Source organism: Elephas maximus, chromosome 13 (genome assembly GCF_024166365.1).
Source record: "Elephas maximus indicus isolate mEleMax1 chromosome 13, mEleMax1 primary haplotype, whole genome shotgun sequence".
Taxonomy (NCBI): Eukaryota; Metazoa; Chordata; class Mammalia; order Proboscidea; family Elephantidae; genus Elephas; species Elephas maximus.
The window spans coordinates 73874589-73895951 of record NC_064831.1 but is presented as its reverse complement, the minus strand read 5'-3'; the positions used below and the strand labels follow the sequence as shown (position 1 = coordinate 73895951).

The 21363-nt window shown below is 43.7% G+C and overlaps 1 protein-coding gene, 1 long non-coding RNA gene and 1 other non-coding gene across 7 annotated transcripts in view; 2 read left to right on the top strand and 1 right to left on the bottom strand.

The window, feature by feature from the left end:
* Positions 1-41: 41 nt before the first annotated feature.
* On the top strand, positions 42-7727 carry LOC126087870 (uncharacterized). Of its 4 annotated transcripts, none has more exons than XR_007519884.1 (5): positions 42-149; positions 3106-3372; positions 4230-4386; positions 7434-7462; positions 7587-7727. It is a non-coding gene; the product is annotated as an uncharacterized LOC126087870 (long non-coding RNA). The 4 variants fall into 4 exon arrangements; XR_007519885.1 differs by having other exon boundaries at positions 42-154; XR_007519886.1 differs by having other exon boundaries at positions 42-224; positions 3174-3372.
* LOC126057406 (small Cajal body-specific RNA 15) lies at positions 5860-5986 on the top strand. Its single transcript, XR_007512496.1, has one exon. It is a non-coding gene; the product is annotated as a small Cajal body-specific RNA 15 (non-coding RNA).
* A 2320-nt stretch (positions 7728-10047) lies between the features above and the next one.
* FSD2 (fibronectin type III and SPRY domain containing 2) overlaps positions 10048-21363 on the bottom strand; it is a 29359-nt gene continuing 18043 nt past the window's right edge. For both annotated transcript variants that reach the window (XM_049905713.1, XM_049905714.1), the window contains 4 exons: positions 20197-20330; positions 17440-17572; positions 12838-13014; positions 10048-10337 (listed from right to left, as the gene is read on the bottom strand). In XM_049905713.1, coding sequence (XP_049761670.1) covers positions 10085-10337; positions 12838-13014; positions 17440-17572; positions 20197-20330 — 697 coding nt within the window. In that variant the 3' untranslated portion in view covers positions 10048-10084. The remainder of the gene's footprint in view (positions 10338-12837; positions 13015-17439; positions 17573-20196; positions 20331-21363) is intronic.

Sequence of the window (21363 nt, the reverse complement as noted above, 5' to 3'; positions counted from 1 at the left end):
CGCGTCATCTGACGTCACATTGGTGCGACGGTTGGGGGCGGGACTTCTTCCCACCTCCCCGGAAAACCGAAGGGGCTGTTTTCCACGCGGGTGTGAGATGCTGAGGCGGAGAGCGGATCCCAGAGTCCTGGCAGCGTCCGTCGCGTAGAGTAAGGTCGGCGGGGCGGGTGACACCGGAATCCTTGCAGGCTGGCTGGCCGGCTGGCTGGCGTGTGGGGTTTCTGGTAATGCCGCGTGGAACGGGAGTAGGAGTGGTCGGGGTATCTGTCACAGGGTCAGAGCCATCAGCCGTGGGCCTCATTCCTAACTCACTGTGCTCAGCCTTCTCGTCCTCGTCTGAAAAACGAGCTTGGTAGCCCACACAGCTATGATGGGGTTAGATGTGGACAGGAGAAATACGCACTGACACTGAGTAAAGTTTAAGAGAAAATTTTCAATTTTCAGGTAGGTGGTGCTATCCTGCGTCTCAAGGCATGAGCCCTAACGTGAGTGCCTGTGCAAACCCAGACATTCTAATTCGGTGACTCCTGCTTGAGGCAGTAGCACCTGTTGGATTCGTCTGAAAACAGGCACGGAGATCTTTTTTTTTTTTTTTTTTTTCCTTTTTCCATTGTGCTTTAAGTGAAAGCTTACAGTTCAAGTTAGTTTCTCATACAAAAATTTTACAAACATTGTTATGTGACACCAGTTGCTCACCCTATAATGTGACAGCACACTCCTCCTTTCCACCCTGGATTTCCCGCATTCAATCAGCTCCTGTCCCTTTCTGCTTTCTTATCTCGCCTTGGAACAGGGGCTGCCCGTTTAGTCTCATGTATCTACTTGAGCTAAGAAGCACACTTCTCACGAGCATCATTTTATGTCCTATGGTCCAGTCTAATCTTTGTCTGAAGAGCTTGCTTCGCTAATGAGTTTAGTTTTGGGCTAACAGAGAGTCCAGGGGCCATGTCTTCCGGGGTCCCTCCAGCCTCAGTCAGACCATTAAGTCTTGTCTTTTTATGTGAATTTGAGTTCTGCACCCCACTTTTCTCCTGCTCTATCAGGGACTGTCTCTGTGTTCCCTGTCAGGGCGGTCCTTGGTGGTAGCTGGGCACCACCTAGTTCTTCTGGTCTCAGGCTGATGGAGTCTCTGGCTTACATAGCCCTTTCTGTCACAGAGATCATTTTTATGGTTTATGAATCTGCCAGCAAAATCCATTTGGTGTTAGAGGCAAACAAAGTCATTTAGGTCATCCCCTCCTTTCAGCTTGAGCTGAAGCTAGTGAGAGGAGACAGGCTGAAGTCCACACAGCTTGTTAGTGCTGGAGCTAAGACTAGAGGCGAGATTTCATCATTCTAACCCAAAAGTCTTTCTGTACTGTTTGGGTTGCTAAACCATCCATTTTGGGGGGCGGGATGTGAAAAGGGTGGCGATATGCATTTAGACGCAGTGTCAGTCCATCAAAGGCAAAGTCAGTATTGTCTAGGATTAGAACTATGTCACTCATCTACATTTTAGATACTCTGTTGATGGTGGTGAGTCTATATGTTGTTCCTGTCATTTCTCATTCAGCAACATATGTGTGGTAACAAAGTGTGTAGATGGAACTTTCATTACCTGTTGCATATGTTACAAAGAAAGGCCTGGGATTCATTAAACAAAATATGTCCTCACCTTGAAAGACGTATATCTAATTAATACGAGCTTTCACTATGAATATATGCTGTAACAACCTGTGGAAATGTTTACCCAGAACTCTATCTGAATCAGAAACCAGCTATAAAGAACTTGTAAATTGCCTGCAATCCAGGTAACAAGCTGTAGAGTGCACTGCAAACCTCAGCTGTCTTCTTAGATAATATTGCTTGAATGTTCATGCTGTTTTGATGTATTGTGCATTATCGCTGTCTTCTTTCTCACGTAATTAAATGTCTTATAGAAAAGTGGACAAGCATGTGCAAAAGCTAAAAAAAAAAAGCAACCCACACATTAACAGATATTGAAAACTGTTGGCATCGCATAGGGGAATCTCACTACTGAGGAAAACTCATTCAGCTAAATGTTCATTTTGAGGGAGCCGTGAATGTGCTATATAAGCAGTTCTCAGACTTTTCGGTCTCAGCACTCCCTTAGTATTTGAGGACTCCAAAGAGCTTTTGTTTTTGTGGGTTATATATATTGGGATATATATATAGAGAGAGAGAGATATTGTGAGTCGGAATTGACTTGACGGCACTGGTGTACTGGGTATAGGTATTAACAAAAAATTACTGTTTTTTTAAACATAAGAATATACAAGCATACACTCCAGTAGTCAGCAGGGTGATGAGTGTCCTTACACGTCTTGTAGCCTCTGGTTAAACTCTGATGTACGTTCATGGAATGAGAGTGAAAATGACAAATAATGTCTTAGTATTATTATGAAAGGGGGCAGTGGTGGTTCAGTGGTAGATTCTCACCTTCCATGCAGGAGACCCGGGTTCAGTTCCCAGCCAGTTTGCACCTCAAGTGCAGCCACCACCCATCTGTCAGTGGAGGCTTGCTATGATGCTGAACAGATTTCAGCAGAGCTTCTAGACCAAAACAGACAAGAAAGTCCTGGCAGTCTACTTCCCTAAGTCAGCCAGTGAAAACCTGTAGATCCCAACGGTCTGACCCACAACGCCTTTCTCCCAGGCAGCCTTTCATTCCTTTGTGCATAGAGTTGCCATGAATCAGGGACTGACGCAACAGTAGCTAACAACATTATTATGAAAATAGTTTTGAGCTCACTAACCCCCTAAAAGGATCTCAGGGTCCTCCACAGAGCCTTCTGACCATACTTTGAGAACAACTACCCACCATCCACTGCCGTTGAGTGGATTCCGACTCATAGCGACCCTATAGGACAGAGTAGAACTGCCCCATAGAGTTTCCAAGGAGCACCTGGCGGATTTGAACTGTTGACCTCTTGGTTAGCAGCCGTAGCACTTAAACAACTACTCTATGCAAATCTTTCAAAGAAATTTTAGACAAAAAAGACAGGTAATTGCTGTTATGAGTGATTGTGAGCAGAAGCATCACCTTGAAAATGGGATAATAACACTCTTGTATTTCCACAAGCTATTTTTTTTATATAATCGCAGGCAAGGGGAGCACACACAGAAGTCCATTTTGTGTTGCTTTCGTCCCATTGCTTTGCATATGGCTTCAGATGATGGTTCACACCAACTCCTAAACAGGGGCTAAGAAGAAAAGACCTCACCAGTTCCTTGGATTTGAACATGGACAAACCACAGGCAATTTCTGTGTCACCCACCCCCTTGGCCAGTTTACCCTTGCTCACCTTCCCCCACCTGTGACCAGCAGCACGTTACAGCCTCCATTGCCCTTCTCTCTCCACCAGAACTAAGGTAACTTTTCAATGGATAAGTAACTACACAGAAACATACCTACTACTGAGCTAGTAATTGTTAAATAACTAGGTAGTTGACGTTTAAAATGCTTTATATTATGCAGAAGTCCTTGCATAGTTATATTTGGTTATTTAGGGAAATTGGTTTGAAGTTCTTTGAAGGGCTGGTAACACATTTTTTCCATTTAAAATGACAGAAATAGAATTCTCACTATCTGAAAATTCTACCCGCGATTTCGATAAAGAGGGATGCCTGTGTTAGATCTCCACCCTAAGTTTGTAGTTACTTTTAGGGCATAAAATTTTCTCTGTAAAAGTCTTAGATTCTAAAACTAGCAGAGAGCCATAGAGCCTTGTTGTGCTATGAGTATCAGATGGACAGTTTAGCGTATGCAGTCACTAAGGACCTAACTTGCACTCACCAGGCTTCAGGACACGTGAACCAACTTTATGACTCAGAACATTTAGAATATACATGGGTGGATCTTTGGACTCTTAAGAATAATCAAGACTATAAATCTTAAAAGGCAGTGCCAAAGGTCTCTTGAAGTACTTCAGGGTGGGGTGGCATTTTAAAACCATGAATATCTTCTCCTTTCCCTGCATCCCCACTCCCAGTTCTTTAATGCCCCTTTCCCCTTCCCGGCTTTGAAGTCATCGTGGAGCACTGCTACTAATGGGACTACGTGTCAGATCCCTCAGGTATATTGGGGGCAGAAGAAAGGTTGAGAATCACTGGTCCATATTTTTAAAACCCCACCTTCCCAACCTACAAATTTGAAAGCTGCTTTACTTTCTAATGAAGAGGCTTTTTCTTGGAAAACACTCTGGTGTCTTCCTGTTTTCTCTTTGCAGGTATATGAGCTCCTTGAGAGCAGAAGCTGTTATTTCTGTGTTCTGATTATTCAGAACAGAGATAACTAAGGCACAGTTCCTGGCTTTGATTTGCTTACAGTCAAGTGGAGGAGATGAGTCAATGTTTGTAGTACATCCTTTAAATATTCTGAGAGAGGTGAGTTACTTGGCACTTAAGTCAGCCTAGGAGAGGGAAGAATGAGGGAGTGCTCCAAGAAGTGACTTTTGAGCTTATAAGTATTAGTTACGTGGACGAAGAAAAGGGAGTCCATTCCAGGTGCCTAGGAATCTATAGCTGGTGTATAAATTGTAAATTATGCAAAAGACCATATCAGGTAGCTTACACTTTTCTTTAGAGTGCTATCCTTACCTTTTGATAGTGATTCTTGTGTTTTCCTTCTCTCTCCCTGCTCCTTTCCCCCTTAATTGGGTGGGTGTTTGGGATGTGAAAGCAAGTGGGAGGGTTTGCAAGAGGTAACGTGTAAGCCAAACCAAACCCATTGCCGTCAAGTCAGTTCTGACTCATAGCAACCCTACAGGACAGAGTAGAACTGCCCCAAAGGGTTTCCAAGGAGCAGCTGGTAGATTTGAACTGCCGACTTTTTGGTTAGCAGTTGCTTAACCACCGCATCACCAAGGCTCTGACTTAATGTATATTCCCATAAATTTGTCTTTAAAAAGTATATTTCTGCTTTGTTAAAATGCACAACTAGGAAACCTCAATTTTCTTGGTTAGGTGGTTTCCCAGTGAATGGATTATATTTATTCCTATCTCCAGTCTGGTCTGTTTGAATGTAAGGGCATCACCTAAACTACTTTCAAAGAAGAGACCCCATATTTAGGTTTAGAAATGAAAATGGGTGAAACGGCAAGATTAGAACCCAAGTTCATACTATAAAAATACTTTTATTGGCTATGTCTGAGTGGCTGCATGTTATTTGCATATCCTGCAAGCTGTGTAGTTAATTTGCACCTATCCAAATAAATGATAGTTCTACCAGGATTTGAGTAAGGTAAAAATAGAGCAGAAAAAATCTGATTCTGTCAAAAGTCGGAGAAAAAGCAATCAATCAGTGAGTTGGGCTTAATTTTTTTTCTGAGGTTGGAGGTAGCAGAAAAACAAGCGGTGAAATAGTAGGACATGATGCACTCAGTAAGAGTCAGCTCTTGTTTAAAAGAAGCTCTGAAAGAATGACTAACATGGGGTCAGTCACTGTGCCCAGGTCATTGTCATGCTCTGTTCAGGAGACTTCCAGACTGACGGAAAGATGCTGACCTGCTGTGGGCTCCTTTCCAAAGCACAGACTCATCCCTTGCTTTAGATTCATTAGCCATTGGTTGCAGTATAGCTTGAAGTTATAAAAGTAGAGTGAAACCCATGAGAGCTGGAACTCGATGGGACTGCCTTGTTTTTCCAGGCCTCCCTTTGACAGGGCACAGTCTTAACCACTTTTCTATTGGTGGTTTTAGTGGAAAATATTTGAGTTTTCTTTCTCTGACAGGTTTGCACCTTACACAGGTTCTAGCTTTCACAGGTTTTACTGTAATAGAATTAATGGAATTATCATTCTTTAAATATCTCGGCATGCTAAAGGGCAGTGTTTTAAAGGCTAGACTTGGTCATGTTTTTCTGGAGACTAAGAAAATAGAGTCCTTGACATCAAGGTGACTCTGCTTTTAGCCTCCTAGATGAAAAGGTAGACAGAACAGGTCTTGTTTGCAAAATAAATTCAAGACCTACTTATCTACCAACAGTAATTAGACAGTTTGCAGCATTTTACTCTAGAAACTAGGAATAGTAAGTTTATAGATGAGAAAGGATAGAGAAAGATACAGCGAACTCATAAGAATCTTACCAAAGTAATTGCCAGAAAGGTGACCAGAAATTAGAGAAATCATTTTGGGAAGTGGAGGAGAGGACCTTTCCTGCTCTGGTAGCTAAGCTCCTTGGATAGAGAATGCCGAATCATTTACAGAAGACCACATCACGATAACCTGTACGTGGGCAGCTTCCAGTGTGTGAATCACGTAAGATGACGAGTCTAACAAAATTTGGAGATGAGGAGTATCAAGAAAAAGGCCCCATTGCCCACGCATTTGCCCTGCTTTATACTGACAACCCGACACATGCTTCAGAAATGTGTTATCGGTTGTGTGCAAGCATTTGCTTATCATTGTTTGAACCAGTAGGAAGTCAATTATTAAACACACACTTTTATAATCTAAATTTTTTTATTATGTTGAAAATGTACCAAACAAAACATACACCATCTCAACAGTTTCTACATTAAACATACGCTTTTTCAAATAAAAGACAATTTAATTTTACCAGAAACCAATATCATTTTGTATTCCAAGTCTCTAACCAGCTTCCCAATTCCATCTAATAAGGGCCCTTAAAGATTTTTTTAGTGAAATTCTGAATGTTCTGAATTGCTAAGATCACGTTAGTTTACACCAAGATTTAATTGCTTTTGCACCTTTGTCAAAAATAAGTTGAGCATGTTTGTGTGGGTCTGTTTCTGGATTTCCTATTTTATTCTGTTGATTTGTCTATCCCTCCACCAATACCATATTGTCTTAATTACTGTAGCTATAAAATACCCAGAACCAAACCCGTTGCCATCGAGTCAATTCCAACTTGTATCGACCTTATAGGACAGAGTAGAACTGCCCCATAGAGTTTCGAAGGAGCACCTGGTGGATTCAAACCGCCTACCTTTTAGTTAGCAGCCATAGCTCTTAACCACTATGCCACCAGGGTTTCCGTAGCTGTATAGTAAGCCTTAACATCAGTTACAGAGATTTGCTTTACAAAGTAAATTTAAGACCTACTTATCTACCAACAGCAATTACACACTTTCCATTGTCTTACTGTAGAAAATGGAAATAGTAAGGTTATAGATGAGAAAGACATAGGGAACCCATGAGAATCGTACTCTCCTAATTGACAGAAAGGTGACTAGGAATTGTTTTAAATATTCTCTTTCCCCTTTGTTAACATGGGAAGCTGAAGCTTATGTGAATGACTTGCTCAAGAGTTATAAAGAGATAAAGATAAAGCTAAGAAAAGAACAGATTTGATATCTTTTGTTTTAACTGCTCAGTATCACGGAGTTAGAACTCTTAGTCATATAAATAACAGGTTGTGGCTACCATGGTCTTACTTTTTTAAAAAAATCTTTCTGTTTTGTTTTTTAACAGATATATCTGTGGGTGAATGTGGCCTCAAGGTAAATCCTGCCCCTTGTTGAAATTTAGTTTTGACAGATTATTCATAGTATGGATTTGGAATATTTTCCAGAAAAACAAAAGTTGTGTTTGGTTCTGTTCTAGATTTATTTTTTCTTTTTGTAGGAGAGAAGAAAGATGCTTAAACAGGTTCTTTGCGATGCTTGAGAATGGTCATCTACCTTATTTAAATTCAGTGGATTTTAAACATCAGAGCGAATTCTAGGCAGTTTTTTCTTGGTCAAATAAAATTTTATTAAAACTTTATGATTGTTGAGTTTTTAATCCATTTATTATGGAGCCAGTTGGAGTAGCTGTAGTGGGAGTAACCGTAGTAACTTTTTCTATGTGTTAGTAGTAAAGACAGAAACTGGTGAGTTACAGAGTTTTATGGGGGAATGTGTAAAGTATTCCATAAAGCCTGTTAGAACCCTGAACTCAAACCTGCCTTAACTATGGTGTCCTCCTTCCTACTCCACAGTGTCTATTTCAAATGCTGCAAGCGCTTATGTAGATGTACATGTATTTTAATTTATACCTTGAACCATTCTGTGCCTCCATCTGCTGTACCTTCCTCATGTCAGAGTGGGTGATCCAGCTTGGCAGGGCAGGTGTGTGTGTGTGTGTGTGTGTGTGTGTGCGTGCGCGCACGTGTGCGCGTGCGTAAGAAGCTATAAGATTGTTACGGTGACTTATTAATTCGGGAATATGAACTGCTATTTATACTGATGGGCAAAGTTTTGAGATAGTAGATAAGAGGTATTCAGTGTGCTAGACTTTGAGTATACTAGAAAACATGAAAGTTTTAAAATGAAAAATATTTTTTATCTAACACAAAGCTTTAAGTGATGAGATTAGCATATCTGTGCTAAGAGAGACATACCCGGGGCACAATACTAAATTGTCTCTCTGATAATTGCTTCACAAATGGAGTCATTTGCTCCACAGTTTGACTCATAGGTGAGCTCTGAACTGTGCTGTGTGCAGAGCGGTAAGTGGCAACTGGGAAGGTCAACTGGAGAAGCAGCAATGCAGCTGCTGGGGCTGGGCAGTGGGGCACAGAATGGCATAGGGCAGCAAACAGGATGCCAGCCAGCCCTGGCTAGAGACCGTTTCCCCCACCAGTGGTTGGCTTTGCACTCTGGTGAGCTGATGTTTTCTTTTCCGGAAGTGTTGTGCATTTGCCGTATGTCACATACTGTTGTGCACCCTCACATTTGTCATCAGTCGCCCTCACCTGTGAGACAGGATTACTTTCCCTGTGTATAAAGGAAAACAGAAGCTCTGGGAGATAATGTGACTTTTCCAGGTTCATAAGGCACAGTAGCTACAAAGTAGCAATCAAACCCAGGTCTTTTGGATTTCAAATCTGGTTGTCTTTACATTAGAGCACAGTTCCTAAATCAGTTGCAACTAGTGTTTTCTATTTTTCCCCATCTCCTCCCTCTCCCACCTCCTCGACACACAGTGAAAGCACCACACTTGTGTGATGCGAGCAAGTGTGCAGTAGTGAGTGGTGCTCCATTGTCCCCAGTCCTGGAGTCAAGCCACAGGCGTTCGTCTGCTTCCTTCATGCCACCTCCCTTCAGCGTTTTCTCCATCTCCTGGCCATAGGTCCTTTGCTATGGTTTTGAAAGAGCCCTCCCACCCCTCATGTGGAGAGCAGTGAGGGGCTGACAAGCAATAGTTGGTTGAAGAAGATGGTCAGTGATTCAGATATTTGGTATGCACCTGTTATGTGTTAGCCCCTGGAGATCAGTGATGAACAACACAGACACGGTCCCTCCTGCCTTTGTGAAGTTAAGCATTACAGAGGTAATTACAAAATTATCGTGGTGCAAGTGCTATGAAGGAGAGATACAGGGCGTGATAAAGAGTGTACAGTGGGGAAACCTCACCACAGTACTGCTAACTCTGGGAAAAGGGTAGAAGGCCATGGAAGGAGCCCTGCTGGCGCAGTGGTTAAGCACTTAACTATTCACTTAAGCGTTGGCAGTTCGAACTGCCACCGGCTACTCCATGAGAGAAAGATGTGGCAGGCTGCTTCAGTAAAGATGGCCTTGGGAATCCCGTGGGGCAATTCTACTGTGTCCTACAGGGTTGCTATGAATCAGAATCGACTCCACAGTGCACAACAAGGCCATGGAGAGAGGCACATGCCTCCCCAGATCCTCTTTGTGGGCAACCTCTTGCCGTCTTGAGCCTGTTCTTGGCTGAGAAAATACTGCCAGAGTGCTGGAACCACAAAGGCTTAAGTATTGCTGCTTAGGCTGTCCACCCCCAGTCTGAGCTCTGTGGGCCTTGGAGACTCAAGATATTTGGCTATACACAAACAGACTAATACATTTTGACAACTTGAAGGACCTTTGAGTTTATCTGGTCTGCTCCCTCATCTTACAGCTGGGACTGGTAACAACTAACCTAGCATCACACAGGTGGTGCTGTGCGGGACCAGAATCCAGATGAGGTAGAATGAGTGTCAGCATACCAGTCTGCCAAATAATGACAAGGCCAAAGTGTGCTGAGTGCATGGTGCTTGAATGTTAAGTTCAGCCAGCTGAGGCATGAGTGATTGGGAGATGGTAGATACAGAAGAGAGACAGGAAGCTGGGCATAAGAATGGTCTAATAGTCAGCGACATGCAGTGGCATTGAAATGCCATTATGGATCTTTAGACACCCAGGCTTTTCCAAAGAAAAGCAGGGATGCACAAATCGGTGAAGCTGACAACTGAATGTGTATAGATGCTGAGAAATGTCCACGTTGAAAAATGACAGTTTTGAATTTTCATAGTCTAATAGAACACCAATCTTCCTTGGGGCAACTGTTACTCTTATATCTGGAGTCATCTTGTTGTGCAGAAATTCATACTTATGCCTGAAAATCAAATGTTGGTATAACAATGCTTCAGAAATTCTGTAGACAGGTTACTTATAGAACATTTCATATTAGTTTTATTCAAATACTCCTGTGATTGTGTTATTTTCTTTTATTAAATGACTACCAAAATAACAGGACATTTCCAAAACTATCCTCTGACCTATATCTCTTTTCCTAAAATTTATCCTAAAAAATTTACATTTTTAAACTCCTTTTGTTCTTGAGCAACCTCTTAACCTAAGACATCAATTTTGCATAAAAATCGTCAGCAGTTCACACCCACCAGCCTCTGGAGAGAAAGATGTGGCAATTTGCTTTGGTAAAGATTATAGCCTTTACAGGTTTACAGGACAAGATACAGGATAAGTTTTAAACATTTTGATTCCAAGGTTCAGATTTGTAAGTCATTTTTAGCAAGCCTTTTGGAGTAAGCTGTTCTGTGTACAAGTAACTCTAAGGCAACCAGTTCTTCCAACTTTCAAACTGAGTGGGGGGCGGATGGGGTACTGTCACCGTTCAGGACTGTATACCACTGGCACCCTTCAACCATGCTCTGTATCCCATGTGCTTTGAAAAATGGCTGAAGCCAAAACCAGCTACCGGAATTTCCTAACTCTGCTGCCTGTAGACATTTGAAGAGCGCTGTGTGCCAGCGTCCTGGCCCAGACTACTGGGATGAACACTTGGAATCTGATCTAAACAAATGTGTCAGAGCAAAGCAGCCTGTCTCTATCCCAGTTCACCTGATTGTCCTCTTAGCTTCTTTTCTAAACTGAGCAGGCACTGGAAGCTAAATGATGTCTTCCCTCCCACCACGAATAGAGACTGAGACTATGAACCAAAAATACGAGGGAACTAGGATACCTTACATTCACCCTCCACTCCTAAAACACACACGTCCCTACACCTTTCCAAGGTAGGACTGCAAGAAACTTCTGCACTAGTGTTTGGCCTGTTTCTTTGCCCTTCCTTTTTCATTCTTCTAGCTTTGTTTCCATCACTCTTTTATTGTCTTATAACTTCCTTCTATCCTTCCTACTACACACAGACTCCTACTGTCTTCCTTTGTGCTCTCGGCTTTTCTGTCCCTTGTTCTTACCTTTCTAAAGGAGAGGGGACTTTTTGATTTTTAGTGTTATTTCAGGGGAATCGCCAAATAAGGCATAACCCCCCCCCCCAAAAAAAAACCCGTTGCCGTCAAGTCAATTCCGACTCATAGCGACCCTATAGGACAGAGTAGAACTGCCCCATAGAGTTTCCAGGGAGTGCCTGGTGGATTCGAACTGCCTACCTTTTGGTTAGCAGTCATACACTTAACCACTATGCCACCAGGATTTCCAAATAAGGCATAACCCACTGCCGTCGAGTCGATTCCGACTCATAGCAACCCTATAAGACAGAGTAGAACTGCCCCATAGAGTTTCCAAGGAGCGCCTGGTGGATTTGAACTGCCGACTTCTTGGTTAGCAGCCGTAGCACTTACCCACTACGCCACCAGGGTTTCCACAAATAAGGCATATGGCTCAGTAAATAGGAATATCTTACATCCTCTAAACTGCATCTGAGGTTTAGTAGAGTCCATTATAGTTTAAATATATTATGGGATGAAAATTGGTCTTCCCACTTATCTTGGACATGACAAACGAATAACCACAATGGAGGATCATGGGCACAGAACATTGTAGGCGAAACATTAAAAGCATTTAGCAAGTCAGTGAGGGTCAGAGGCTCCATACTCCAAGGTGATTGGGGTGGGAGGGGGAGCTGGGAAAGCAGTGTTTTTGTTTGTTTGTTTGTTTGTTTTTCAATCTTCAAGGTGAAGGAGAATTGTAACCATGGCCTTCCAAATCTGAAAAAGTTGTCCACTGGCCTGGACATCATGACATTTTCCCCAGCTTTATGGATCTACTCCAGAACAATTCCCGGTGTGTAAAAACAGTGCTTAGCCGCAGAAGCAAATCAGAATTAGGTATAGCCATTAAGCCTCTTGACCACATTTACTTAAAGAGATGGAATTGGGCCTTCAAGTCAAACTGTATCCATTTAATAACACTGAAGCTGAGCATAAGTGAACAATCAATCACTTAGTGGTTAAGAATCTTGTCTTTAGAGCTAGTCTTTCTGGATTTGAATCCAAGCTCTGATCCCCGTGTTGAGTGGGTTACCTCACTGCTGTGAGGTGTAGCTCTTTTATTTTTAAAATAGGATAATACAATTGTAAGAAGTAAACGAGATAATGCACTTAAGGGTGTAGAACAGTGCTTGACACATAATAAGCTCTCCATGAATTTTAGGTATTTCTAAAAAGAAGAGTAGCCCAAAACTGCTCTTTTTCTTCTCGCCTGGACTTTAAGGGAAAGTGGTTGGAAACAAGTCTTGAAATACCGTAGAATGTTTTGTAAAACATAATGTGGTCCTTAACTATTGTTAGTGAACACCTCTCGCTCTAATCTTCCAGAAGTAATTTTTAATCTTGGGTGTACAGATGTTACTTTACCTTGATGATGCACATGTATGCCTCATGCACCAGGAGTGGCAGTTTGCACCCAGGTCCTCCTGTTTAGGGACATCTTCAAAGGCCACACCAACACTGTAGTCCAAACAATCGTCCACCTCGACCTCCCAGTAATGGCGCCCTTGGACTGGAATTAGATTTCCCATGACAGCAACACACCTGGTTTTAGAAAGTGGAAGCATGTGTGATTTGGGGTGACCCAAGCCTGGCTGTGCAGATGAATGACATCAACTGCTCGGGTTAGTCAATAGGGGGTCTACAGATGTGGAGGCAGGTGTTTCTGAACACTGTTCACTTGTAAAGCAGCAAACTGAGCTTTCAAAGCTCACCTTCCTGATAACTAAGGGTTAGAAGAGAATTATTACACTGTTTGATAATGGGACAGGAGGAGACATTAAACCAATAGAAAAGGTTCTGTTTGCTTTAAAAAAAAATGATTGGGACTTTTGTAGTAACAAAAGTCAAGGTTTGGTTCACCTGAAGAAGGTTGGACACTTAGAGATTGCAGCATCATCAAGGGAATCATACGCTTGAAATTCATGAACCTGCCAGCCCTTGCTAATGGTACAGAGCTAGCATGGAGGGTCTCTGAAGTAACGTTTATATTAGGGATGACTCCAGGCAGAGGACAAGCACTCAGATTCCAGAGGCAGACCCAAAAAGAGCAAAAGAGCAAATTCCTTACTCACAAGTCATCAAAACCTAACTTCGTGGTTCAACGGGGAGCAGTTATACTTACAAAGGTCATAGTTATATTTTGTTCTGTAACAATAAATCCCTCTACTGAGGAAGGTTTTCATTGGAGACCAGATCATGTCAGTATCACCAAAGTGAAGGTTCTGTCTTCTTCAAGAGCCTCCTATATTAGAGTTTAGGTAGCCCCCAAAATCCCTAGAAAGATTTGTTCAGCTGTCATCAAAATATTCTCTCTACTTTCAAAACCCCTGACTTCTCAATACCAAAGCAAAGCTTTGAGAAGGACGTTTCTTCCCTGTCCTCCAGGAACTGTCCATGGTTATAGTCCCTGAAAGGTCTTAAGTCTCAGTAGCATTCCTGACTATGGTACAAGTCTGGGAAGAGTCTTTGAGGGTCTCAGAAAATCCTGCTCTGAGCAATACTCAGACCCTGCTCTGGCCCAACCAACTGGGCTTCACAGTGACCCAGCTGGACCACCACAAGGGTTGATGAGAAGACTCTGAGCCATAGTTGTATTTTACATTTTAAAATAAAGGGGAGGCTATGTGGTGCAGTGGGACACACAGAGCTCTGGAGTCAGGGAGACAGAGGTAAGTCTGAATCCCTTGTATCAGGTAGTTGTATAACTTGTTGCATGTTAGCTCCTCCATCTCAGTTTTCTCATCTATAAAATGAGGCCATCTCTATTCCAAGCACCACATTTCTACCAGTTGTTTCAAATCTAGAATGTCCGATACTGAAATCATTACATTACCACCTCTTACCTACCAGTTTGTGATTGGGGTGTGGGGGGAGAGGTACATACTCTTGCTTATGTTTTCCCCATTTTGGTTAATTGACTGATATCATAGATCAGTAATCCAGTAACCCAAGGCAGAAAACTAAGGAATAATGTAGCGGTTATAAACTCAGGTTCTAGTTTAATCCCAGCTGTAACCCTTAGTATCTGTATGTCTTTGGGCAAGTTACTTCACCTCTCTGTGCCTCGGTTTTCTCATCTGACAAATGGGGCTGATAATAGTATCAACTTCATGGGGCTGTTGTGAGGAGTAAATTAGACAATCCGTATAGAGCCTTCATCTAGCACTTGGTAAGCACTTTGTAAATATGATATAGTCCCAACTCATCCTTCTCCCTCTTGTCCCATAACTAGTTGGCCACCTCGCCTTCTTGGTTTTATGTCCTAAATATTTCTTGCATCCATTTGCTCTTCTCATCCACACTACTGCTGGTTTAGTCAAGGCCTCCATATCCTCCTCCCTGGTCTCCTTGCTTCTCATCTGCCTCTCTCCCTCCCTCTGCAGCTCACACTTCACCATCTTTCTGAAACTTAAATCTGATTATGTCATTCTCCTGCTTTACTCCTCCAGTAATTACCATCACACTAAAGGAGGCCAGGTAGTACAGTGATCAAGAGCTATGGCTGCTAACCAAAAGGTCAGCAGTTTGAATCCACCAGGCACTCCTTGGAAACCCTATGGGCAGTTCCACTCTGTCCTATAGGGTTGCTATGAGTCAGAATCAATTTGATGGCAACAGGTTTAAAGGATAAAATCCAAACTTTTTTCACTGGACCTTATCCATCTTTCCTGCTTCATCTTCCCCCTCTTCCTATTATGGACCCTATACTACAGATGGGTTAAACTTCCCGTAGCTCTCCAAACATGATCTTTCTGGAGCCCTTCTTTGGTAGATGCTGTTCTCTCTGCCTGGAATGCCTTTATCTGCCTTGTTGCCTCTCCAAGAAGCCTTCCTCCTTGAGGTTCCTACAGTGCCCTGTCCATCTCTTTTATATGTATATCTTTTACATGTGTCTCCCTCCCTTGTCTATATGAGCCTCAAGTGGGTAGGGACTGTATCTTCATCTCTCTACCCCCACACACAGCACAGCGTTTCACAGGGCAACAGATATACTGGTAATGGGACATTAAAATGGGACTCTCTAACTCAGCTCAGCTGAACACCAAAAAGCCAAGAACAAAACAATAGGTGGTAAGTACTCCCGTATTTCAAGGTGAGATACTAGACCACCTAAGCAGGACTTGCAAAGGAGGTGGCCAAAACCTGGTTTTGCAACTTTTAGTGCAACATCTCAAGGTTGAAGTGGAAGGTACCTGAGGCTGAGTTGTCCCAGAGAAATTCTTATTCACACAAGGAAAGAGTGACATTAGCAGAGGTTTTTGGGTCAAAGGTGTATGTTTTCCAGAGACCAGCTGTGAATGGAACCCACCATCGGGGTGCTGTCCCAATGTTGTTTTGAGGGGATCCTGTCCAAGACTGCTTCCTGTGAGGGTCCAGGAGACCTCGGCAGAAAGTGGTGGGAGGTGCAGTGCTGGATGTAGAGGCTGATGGGTTGTGAGGGGCCACAGAGGGAGAGGGACTGTCTGTGTTAACAGTTGCAGCCAGAGGGGCCCAGTAGGGGAATTTGTAAGGAGCCCACAAAGGGGTGCGTAAGAAAAAGAGTCAGCTTTAAACATCTGCATTCGTGCCAGTCATGTAAGACCTGTATTGCCATTCATGCCTCCTCCTCCCTGTCGACTCTGGGTTGAGTGGGCAGAGGCGAGAAAGGAGAAAGCTGTTTTCCACTGTAGCCTGTAGAGTCCTGCAACCTCACCCTAACACTTACATATGAATCAAAAACTCAAACCTGTTACCATTGAGTCGATTTTGACTCATAGTGACCCTAAAGGACAATAGAGCTGCCCCGTAGGCTTTCGAAGGTGCAGGTGGTGGATTTGAACTGCCGACATTTTGCTTAGCAGCCAAGCCCTTAACCACTGTGCCACCAGCGCTCCAACACTTATATATAAAAAAATATATATAGTAAGCATTTAACACATGTGCAGTAAAAAGGCCAGCAAGAAGCCAGGGTCAGAGGAGGAGCCAGTGGAGGGGGCAGTCCGTGATCCAGGCAGGAGGGCTGAACTGATTTTCCATAAGTGGTACTTCCGGCCTCCATAGGAGAGCCCATTTCTTAGATAATCCTCTCACTCTAACATCAACCTACCAAGAAGCCTTTTTGCCCTGGCTACCAGGAAGCTGAACACTACTTTTACTGTGCACCCTGGAAAATGAACTAGCCCTTGACGTTAACATGCCTGTGTTCTTTTTCTTCCATTGCTTTTTCTAGTTTAATATTGTATATTTGCACTGTATTCTAAGTCTCTTAAAAGTCTTTGGAAAGAAGTAAGGTATACATCAATCATTTCAACATTGATTGTCAGGTCCTAACAACAGCTAGACAGCCCTGCATCTTTGGTGGGCCATTCCTCCCTCAGGTTCACACACCAGCACAGTGATGGCTTTAACTACCAACATTGGTATGGGCTCACTCCATTGCCAGGTTTTCACAAAGAGTCTTGTTATAAAACATGACAGCCTAGGAGAAAGAGCACTGAGACAGGCATTGGGAGCTCTGGTCCTTGCTTCTGTTCTTCCACCCATGACAGCGAGAAGCCAATCTCATCACTTCATGACCTCTCAGACTCCCACGCCTCTGGCAGCCGAGGGCTTATCCTCTGGACACGCCACAAAGCACCCCTCTGCCTGCACCAGCCAGATGTCTTCTGCACGCCCTCTCTCGCCCCCCTCCCCGCTAAGCCCCTATCTTCTCATTCATTTCTGGAATTCCTTGTTCCCTTTGGATCTGTGGGGGCTCGGTAGTTAAGAGCTATGGCTGCCAACCAAAAGGTCAGCTGTTCAAATCCATCAGACGCTCCTCGGAAACTCTATGAGGCAGCTCTACTCCGTCCTATAGGGTCGCTATGAGTCGGAATCGACTCAATCGCAATGGTTTTTTTTTTTTTTTTTCCTTTCAGTTTGTTCCCTTTATCTGCCCTAAACTGATTTTACCTGAATGACAGTGTACATTTGAGAAGTCCACAGTACCTGGTAAACTGGGTGTTGCTGGGTAGCTGTTCCCTTGCTGCGGCTTTCCTTTCGCTTCGTACAACTGTGTATCCATCTTCAGAAATGGTCAGCCAGGGATGGCAGGTGTCCTTGTTTAGGTGAAAGTAGCTGCCTGTGAGGGAAGGAAGTACGCAGCAGATCCCTAGCCAATCATTTCACTTTTTTCTCAGCCTTCGCCCTCCTTGTGGGCGGAGGGTTTTACTACACTTGCTAGCTTATCTTCCTGTATGCTACACGTAAACCTGGACTTTGCATAATAATAACAACCATATTAATAATGATGACAGTTAACATAAATTGAGTACTTATTATGTGCCTAGTACTGTGCTATGGGAGTCCTGGTAGCACAGTGGTTAAGTGCTCAGTTGTTAACTGAAAGTTTGACGGTTCGAGCCCACCAGCCACTCTGTGGGAGGAAGATGTAGCAGTCGACTTCCTAAAGATTAAAGCCTGGGAAACCCTATGCGTCAGTTCTGTAGGGTCGCTATTAGTCGGAATCAATTGGATGGCAATGGGTTTTTTTGGGTTATGATTTCTTTCCTTTTCTCCCGTTGCCCTAACTGAAAGTTGAATTTTGCTAATCCCTGTCAAATTGATAAGAATTCCCTTGATTTCTATCTCCCTTAGCAGGTAGGTTACAAAAACTCTTGTCCATGTGTAGGCATTTATAGCATAGTATTCAAGAGCACAGCCTCTGGAATCAGAGGGGTTTGAGGTTCAAATTTGAGTTCTATCATTTGCCAGCTGATTTCTTAAACACCTTGAGCTTCTGTTTCCTCATCTACAAAATGGGAATAATCATAGATGTTTCCAAGAGTAATTGTGAAGATTGAATAAGACTTGTACACTGCTTACTTAGCACGGTACCTGGAGGGGAAAAAAAAACCCAAAACATTGCTGTAGAGTCCATTCCGACTCATTGCCACCCTATAGGACAGAGTAGAATTGCCCCATAGGGTTTTCAAGGCTGTAATCTTTACAGGAACAGATTGCCACATCTTTCTCCTGCAGAGTGGCTGGTGGGTTCGAACCACCAACCTTTTGGTTAGCAGCCTAGCACTTAACCACTGAGCCACCAGCGCTCCTTATTTCGGAACATATAATTCATTATGACCTTTTAGCCAGGCTCTTCTTTTCTCAAGTTTGTATTAGAATAGGAGACCTCCCATTTTATCACTTCTCATTCGCTGAAACGCTAGTTCACAGAATTTCCATCAAGCTGCTCACAACTACACAACTTGATGCTGCTGGAAATTTGATTTGTTACCAATCCAACTGGCAGGGGGGAGGTACTCCCCACCTTGCAACCAACACAAGGTGTGGCCCTTACTGCGTGTTCTCTAGTCCCAAACAAGAACCATTTTTGGATGGATAATGGTTTTGCTGATTCATGTTCATTCCTGTTTTTTTCATTATTAAATTCTTAAAAAAATTATTTGAACAAACTAATCCACAGAAGTCTGAATAATCGAGAGCTGGCTATACCTTTTTCTCTCTGTTTTCTTTTATTGAGACAGCCAGAATTTGACATTTCAAAACACCAAGTCAGCACAGGAAATTAGAGGTGCCAGCCAGCCAAAGGAAGCCCCCAATATAATATCAAAGAAAAACCTGAGTCCTAATCCCAGTGCTAACCCCTACTGACTCTGGGACCTTCCATGGCCATTTAACTTGGTTCTTCCAATCTGTGAAGTGGGGACAATAGATACCTTTTCTGCCAAATTCCTGGCATCAGAAAAGAAGACAAACTGACACAATGTTCCTCAGTGAAAGATCCCAGTCAAGGGAATATTGTCTCCTAAACTCTGGGGCCAGACTCACTGCTTCTGCTCCTTACCCAGTCAGCCTGAGCTGGATTTGTTCAGTGAGGTGTGGGAAGCACTACCTGCCTTCAGCACGCCCTGACAAACCTCAGACCCTGGAGCCACAGCAGTGCTGGGAGAACAGGAAACGTGCAGAATGTTTCAGCCATGTCTCTGCTGACTCAAGACTGAGACATGAGACGTGACAGTTCTATGACATGCCGATGACCAGTGAGAAGGGGGAAGGAGCTAGAATTGGGGATGTGGACACCCACCAAACAAATCAAACCAACTGTCATCTAGTTGATTCGAACTCATGGCAACCCCATGTATACAAACTATAACTGTGCTCCATGGGTTTCAAGGCTGTGGCCTTTCAGAGGCTGATCAGCAGGACTTTCTTCTGAGACGCCTCTCGCTGGGTTCGAATCACCAGCCTTTTTGTTAGTAGTTGAACGCTTAACCACTTTTGCCACCCAGGGACTCCTACTAGGGCCAGACAGGTCTAGGTTGGGCCTGTGGGTAGGGAGATGCTTGTGTTGACAGCAGGAACAGGGAGGTGAGCAAAGGCCAATGGCTCTTCCTGGGAATTTCATAAAGACCCCATCCCAGGGGTGATGTTCAACCTGTGTGAGATATGAAGTGGCTAGGCCATCCAGGTCCAGTGTGACAAGCGTTTAGTCTACCTGAGAGGGGTGGAGAAAGAAACCCAACAGCCTGGAAGCAAGGAGCCTTGAGTTCTAATACTTGCTTAGCCACTAACTTGCTTTGTGACTTGGACCTTCAGTCTCCCCATCTGTGATATGGGACCCCAGGGCATCGATGGCCCCTGCGCTCCATCCAGCCCTGCCTTGCCATGTTTCCATATCTATGCATACTCATCTGTTTCCAATGGAGTCATAGCAGCACTGGCTGTGTGGCCCAGGGCACAGACCTGTGGTATGGACTACAGCAGGCTTGCTCCTCGCACTGGGGCCTCCCACGTTGAGGGCTCTCACGTAGATCGTGTAGCTCTGCCTGGGCTGCAGCTGCACCAGGGACTCGCAGGTGGGGATGCCCACGACAGACCTGGGTAAGGAAGCAGAGCCGCAGTCACCATGTAGCTGGTGCAGTCCGAGCAGCTGGACCCAGTCTGAGCAGTCCAGGCATCTCGTTTGAAGCTGGAATTTTTAACTCACTTTTGTGCCCCCTGCCTTCTGACCCATAGCAGCACAGCCAAACCAAGCTTCGACTCCTGGGTGTTGCCTCTCACTTTTCTCACTTCGTTGTTACTCCTTGGGTTTGTGCCTATCTCCCCTCCCAAGATCCTCATCCTGGTTTCTGCAGCACCCAGAATGTGTTGACCACTTCGTCAGTGGAGGCATGCATGCGGTAGAATCTAGTGTGTCCTCATCTGTCTGTTAGGATCATAACCGCTCCGAGGGCAGGGGCTGAGTACCCTTACCTTAGTACAGTGCTGAGCCCACACCAGGCCCTCAGTACATGTCTATGGATAAATGACTCTGATCAGAGCTGAAAGGGCCAGGCAGCCCATTTTACAGAAGCCCACTGCTGTGAATCCTGTGGCCCCCTATTCTTCTTGGGAATACTCCAATTTATTCAAATGGTCCTATACAGAAATGAAACCTGTTGCTGTGGAAAGTAGATTCTGACTTATGGTGATCCCATGTGTCATAGACTAAAACTGCCCCAGAGGGTCTTCTTGGCTGTAATCTTAACAGAAGTAAATCACCAGGCCTTTCTTCTGTGGTACAACTGGGTAGGTTCAAACCACCAATTTTTAAGTTAGCAGTAGAGTACAAACTGTTTCCACCACCCAGGACCTTATACACACCCAGAATTGCCAAAGATGATATTCTTGTGATTGCCAACTATTTCAGTTCTGCGAGACAGAGAAGTCTTCAGCATTTATGCCTTTGTTTTCTTCTTGTTTTTCATTTGTTTTTCCCACTCAACTGTCTGCTCCATAAAGGCAGAGAATTTGATTGCCTAGCTCACCAGTGCTGGCACAGGACCTGGCCCCACATAGGCGCTCGATACTTGTTAATGAACGGTAAACTTTAGTTGGGTTAAAAAAAAAAAAAAAACGAACTTGAGGTTT